The sequence below is a fragment of the Cucurbita pepo genome, chromosome 12, assembly GCF_057944985.1.
Source record: "Cucurbita pepo subsp. pepo isolate OVF chromosome 12, ASM5794498v1, whole genome shotgun sequence".
In the NCBI taxonomy this organism is placed as follows: domain Eukaryota; kingdom Viridiplantae; phylum Streptophyta; class Magnoliopsida; order Cucurbitales; family Cucurbitaceae; genus Cucurbita; species Cucurbita pepo.
This window is the reverse complement of record NC_141809.1, coordinates 1,496,140-1,502,334: the sequence shown is the minus strand read 5'-3', so window position 1 is coordinate 1,502,334 and position 6,195 is coordinate 1,496,140. Positions and strand designations below refer to the sequence as shown.

Here is a 6,195-nt window from a genome sequence, read left to right as displayed (position 1 = left end):
TGTTGAGTTTCTGGCAAATAAATTAATAATTCTATAAAAAGAAAGGTAACGAAAATGAGGGAACGTATTTATTTAATTTTTAAAAAAATTAATGGTGTTTATGGGTAACGTTAAACTTCTTGGGTCATTGTTTGTTTGGAATTTCATAAATGAATCTTTATATTTAGAATTACATATAAATATATAAAATAAAAGTTGCCTCTCAAATCCCAGGACTCAAGCTTGGAGAGGCAGTGAAAACTACCAACCTAGAGTACGGTAGGAGTAGAGGGAATTTCTAGTGGAACGATAAAATGCATAGAGATTGAAAAGAACACCAACGACGAAAACACTCTGTTGCTCGATACGAGAGATGAAAGTTGGGAGAGTAAATGAGATTAGATACTTCAATAGTCTTAGCCATAAGCGACAGATATTAGGCTCTCTATGTATCAACACGTTAAATATCTCGCTTGAAGAGTACGATCGCAAGAATGAAACTCAAAGAAATTGATAAGATATATATATATATATAAAGTTTCATTTATAAGTTTTAAGAATAACTAATATTTGAATCCCATCATTGTTGAACTATATATACAAAGGATAATTACTCAAATTTGAAATATTTTAGCGATAAAAATATATTGTTTTATATAGTTCAACCATTAAAATGTGAGAGATCAAACCATATACTTTTAAAATGATAATTAATAAAGAATTTCTTCGTGACCAACTAAAAGAAAAACGTGTAAAATTGAACCAACTAAATTATTATATCGTAGCTACAAAGGTAACCAAAATTTCAAACCAATAAAATGCCAAAAAAAGAAAAACAAACAAACAAAATTTGAAGCAATTAAAAGATGCCCAAAAGTTCAAAACAAACAATAGAAACAAAAACTTAATACAATATATGGATATTTTTGTGGACAGTCCACAACTACACAGAATTTAAGATTCAACTATACAACACTTTTTTTTTGCTATACTTTTTTTTCTTAGAGACCCAATAGGCTGATGTTCTTCCTGTTCCCAGCAGCTTAGAGTTATAGAAATATATACTAGTATGCTAAATATACACTCGGAATGAAATGACAGACCTAAAAGAACTCGCGATCGGGGAGAAGGAGAGGGGCGATGAGTGACCAAATATATAGAGCAGCAGTGACCCACTCTGTGCCAATACGTACCCAAACTGACGTCCAGCCAACGTCTATGAGGTCCGAGCTCTCGTTCAGGCTAGTCCAGCCTGAAAGTAGCATGGCTGAGTACATGCTTGCAAGAGCAAATATGAGGTGGAAGAATGTATAGGAGTAACTGACAGGCTGTCCCTCTCCTGTTTTTTTGTTCTTTCCATCCTCCAAGTCTTCTGCTTCAAGAAGAGGTTTACTCCCACCTAGCCAAACAATGAGAAATTAGAAGCCAATAATGCAGCGATGAACACCATTCCCTCCTTAAAAAAATCCGAGTTCAAAATCTTCTCATCTCTTTTTCTGTTTTTTCCCGTCTATGTTTTGAGAAAACCGTTCCAGTGCTTGACTAAAATTCTACTTTAATGCATAGAAAATGACGCGAGTTGGAAAAGTAAATAATTTGTACTAATGTATAATATTACTAAACGGTCAACCTGAGAATTGAGGCATACACCCACGACCATAAAGTTAGAGATTCAAATCCAACCCGAGGATTGAGACATACACCCTCAACCATAATAGAGATTCAAATCCAACCTGAGGATTGAGGCATACACCCACGACTATAAGGTTAGAGATTCAAATTCAACCTGAGGATTGAGACATACACCCCTCGACCATAAGGTTAGAGATTCAAATCCAACCTGAGGATTGAGGCATACACCCTCAACCATAAGGTTAGAGGTTCAAATCCAACCTGAGGATCGAGGCATACACCCTCAACCATAAGGTTAGAGGTTCAAATCTCTCGACCCTATAACTTAACAACATAAAAAATGTTATTAATAAATATTCTTCGAATGAACTCTATGAGTCCTCTCCCTTGCATTGCACAATTGGTAATTAAACTATTTAGTAATGGAGGTGTCCTGCAAGTTTAGGCATACGCACCTGCTCTTGGTGAAGATGGGGGAGAAAGAAATGTTGTCGAAGATCCAGCACGAAGAGCAGAATAAATAACAGAGAGGACGGTTGTGAGCATTCCAAGGACAAGGGTACCAACGGAGACTGCTTTAGATTTTGTATGAAGACCATTGCACACGTAGTCACGTGGTTCACTAGAAAGACCAGTATAGCACACATATGCGCAGTAAACTGATATCACAGAAGCAGGCAATAGACTTCCATTTACCTGTTTAAAATAACCAACCACATTAATCAGGTCCAAATTTTATTCTTTTCCATAAAAAAATAATAATAATAATAATAAATAAATAAATAATCTATGGAGAGAATAGAGATGCAATCTCATTTTAAATAACATAAATCTAGCATATTCCCATGAGATATATGTTAGAAATCACGGATCTCCACAATGATATGATATTGTCCACTTTGAGCATAAGCTCTCATGGCTTTGCTTTGGGCTTCCCCAAAAGGCCTCATACCAATGGAGATGTATTCCTTACTTATAAACCCATGATCATTCCCTAACCAATATGGGACTCCCTCCCAACAATCCTCAACAATATATATATATATATATATATATATATATATATATATATATATATATATATATATATATATATATATATTCTTATTGTTCCTGCAACGAAACATAAAGCATTAGACGATTTCCTTAAATGGATAGAACATGACTTGCTATTTCATGCCAATCGCTCGTTATGGGGGAAAAAGCGTTTTTCCCAAGCATTTCCCACCTTTGGCAATTGGCATTTAATATTCTGTTTCAACTATCTCAGTCTACTTACTAACGGTGTATAAACTTATTGGATGTCCACAGGAAGAAGGGTTACAGAGCTTCAATTCAATAACACAGCTGGAATTCATAGAATGCAGAATAGGAAATGTGCTGGAATGGATATAATATAAGAGATACAACACGAAGTTATGTCAAATACGCACTATAAAACAATAACATAAAGTACTTACCGCTGGGTGCAAAGCAATTACAGCAAATACAAATGCAAGAATCATGGTCATGACTAGGAAGAAGACATTGAGGCCACAGTCATGGCCTGAGGGATTGAACCAAATAAACAAAAGTCCCGGGATAGCGAATGCGGCAAGGTAGCAACCAATTGATACCACAAGAAGAGCAATATACCTATCCATACCAATTAGTTAATGAGCAACGAAACAAGATTTGGACAAAAAATGGTATTGTCTTAGGGAGGCAGCAAGTAAAACTTGAACTCACCATTTCCGTTCATCCTTCTCGACCCAGGAGTCATTCCACGAGTGTGTAAAGTCAAGTAAGAGAATCACTTGAACCAATAAAAACAACCCAGCCCCAAATATGGATAGAACTCCTGCAAATACGAGAAGGTTACACAAAGACACCTAACTCTAAATAGTTGTCCTTTTCAGATGTGTAAAATCAATAGCACAAGCATAAAAGGAAATCACATTAAAATGAACAAAAAATATCAAGTTGTGGTGAAATGCAAGGCAACTAGACAAACTGTCCTGAGCAAATCAAAGGTCCATAGATTAATGTCAGAAGCATTTTCGATTGATCTTGTTCACACAACTTGATTCTACCACATCTATAGAGACAAAAAAATTATTCCTCTGAAATTATGGGAGATAAGAAGATAAATATTGGAAAATATGACTTGAGAGTAAACTAAACCAGCCAAAGTATAAAGGAGAAGTCACTATTTCCAAAACATGCAATTACAATTTTCTTAATGATAATCTTACTAAATTGAATTGTTTATCCTTAATGATGGAAAGCTGGTTAATTCCTCAATAATTATTGATTGTCTAAAAGCATCCAAAAGTACTTAAATATTTGGAGAGGAATTTTCCAAGGTCTCATCTAGCTGCGTTTTTTGGCTTCTAATTGGTCTACTCTTTTGGAGGTTTTTCTGTAACTATAGTTATCTTTCTATCAATGCCAGCAGTATCCTTTTGTTTCTCTTTTGGTAACTTCCTTTGGTTCCTGAGTTTTCCTCCTCTTTTCATACTTATCATATATATATTTGATGTAAAGTTTCTTGTTTCCCATTGAAGAAATGAGTTTCTTTTTTCAAGAGGAAGGGATTAAAGTACTTAATTGAGTAGTACTTTGAAGCTTTCTTGCTATGAGCATTCCTGCAAGCTCAAAGTACCTACCAAGGTTTACAGTAACTTTTGATTACCTTGTTTAAAGAAAAATAGACAAGAAATTCGGGTTTAGGAAGGAAGAGTACAAGTGACAACTCACCATATATTGAGAAGACAACATTTGGAAGGAAAAACATGAGGACGACTAACAAAATCCAGATCACCATCTTAGCCATCCATCCTCCATGATGCCATGCATCACGTCTGTCGTTTTGGTCTTTTACACCAATCATTATGAGGGCAAATATAGCAAAAAACAAGAAATTTCCTAAGCTCACACGAAGAACTGCTTGCATTTGAAACCATTCCTCTGGTTGTGCCTCAGTTTTTATCCCTATTAACAAACAAGACAACATCTATAAATTCAAAAAAAAAAAAGAAAAATGAAGCACTCTTAATCTTTATTATTGAGCCAGTGACATTTCCATCATATGATAAACAATTAAAGCTTCTAGTTACTTTGTAACTTAAGGATCACGGTTCCAGAAAACACCATTTCATAAACATTATAGCCTCAAATAAGGCTTAAAAGCAATCAAACTTTTATGCTCTCCCCTAATGTTTTATTCAAGAACATCTCCTGCAAGTAATAACTCACGACATCGACAAACTTCCTGATTTTTATTCTCCCCCCTAATGTATCTTATAGTATCCGTTTTGCTAGTTAATTGCAAATAACGTTAAACTATTGGATTTTAAAAGATAAATTTAGAGTGTGAAGTAACCTTGGAGAGTGAAAACAATAGTCAATATCACCTATACAGATCAACTAGAGAAGCAATAATATTCGTTCCAAGAATTTTATTTAGTGAGAACATCCTATTCAATCCAATCAAGGGAGTCTGCCTATTATTTATTAATTACTTTCATAAGATGCAACTCACAATTGATCAACTTGGGAGACGAGCTTTTATATTTTTCCTTTTTGAAAGCCTGAGATTTAGAGAAGACTTGCCTGTTAGACTAACCAAAACTTCAATTAACTTCCATTTCAACGTATAGAAACCCCAGATACACTCAATAAACCGCCCGCCCCAATTGGCAAGCATAAACTAGCTTCAGGTACAACAAAAAGGTAATAATGATGATTATGAATTCTAGTATCCAATCAGCCCGAGTCAAGTCACCGTTCCTCAGAAAATTAGACTGAGGCCTCGGTCGATTCAACGAGTAGCCACATTTAACCAAATTAATACAGCGACATAACGTAATTCAATACCGACGAGCATACCGCGATCGATTAAATCATGGAATTAAAATTACACACCAGAAAAAACCAAAAATTAAGCTCGAGAAGCAACAAAACCACAATCTGTCTCCACAATAATAACGACGCTCGAGACATTCAGCAGAAGACGCCAAGAAAATCGAATATACGAATAACCAATTGAAATCGGCTAGAATAACGAAAATTCAAACAAGTGACGAAACTCACATGACATCTTCTCCATCAGAGGAGCTCCAAACTCTCTGAGAATCCATGAAGTGACCAAGGAGACGCCGAAAAGGCCACAATAAGCAAGTCTAGCGGAGCTTCTGGAGATTCCGGAAGCAACAGAGGAGCAGAGACCGCATGTGAGAGATGCACAGCACGAAAACAAGCAGGACATTGCTTAGCTCTCGACCTCGAGAATTCTGGATGACGCTCTTCTTCTTGTTCTCGTCTTCCAGAGAAGTCGTCCTTCAGTTTTGCGTATAACAAGCAATTTTGCAATTGATCGAATTTTCCTTTAGAAAATTTTCGCGGGTAATGGGTTGGGCTTTCGGGTATGGGCTTATGCAAACGGGATTTATACAGGCCTGTACTCTTGGCCCAATAAGAATAGTGGGCTTTTTCTTTGAGAAATATGGCCTTTTCTAATAAAAATAAAATACTATTTATCTCCAAAATATAAAATTAAAAAAAAAAAACCAAATTAATAAAAATACCATAACTTTGTATTCT

At 35.5% G+C, this 6,195-nt stretch overlaps 1 protein-coding gene across 1 annotated transcript; it reads right to left on the bottom strand.

Annotated features, from left to right (window-relative positions):
• Positions 1-870: 870 nt before the first annotated feature.
• LOC111806890 (Serinc-domain containing serine and sphingolipid biosynthesis protein) lies at positions 871-5,951 on the bottom strand. Its single transcript, XM_023692403.2, has 6 exons — positions 5,686-5,951; positions 4,351-4,584; positions 3,340-3,451; positions 3,072-3,246; positions 2,067-2,307; positions 871-1,378 (listed from the first exon to the last, which is right to left on the bottom strand). Exons 1-6 carry the CDS (start codon positions 5,858-5,860, stop codon positions 1,083-1,085), a joined length of 1,233 nt encoding a protein of 410 aa, XP_023548171.1. The 5' UTR covers positions 5,861-5,951; the 3' UTR covers positions 871-1,082.
• Positions 5,952-6,195: the final 244 nt, after the last annotated feature.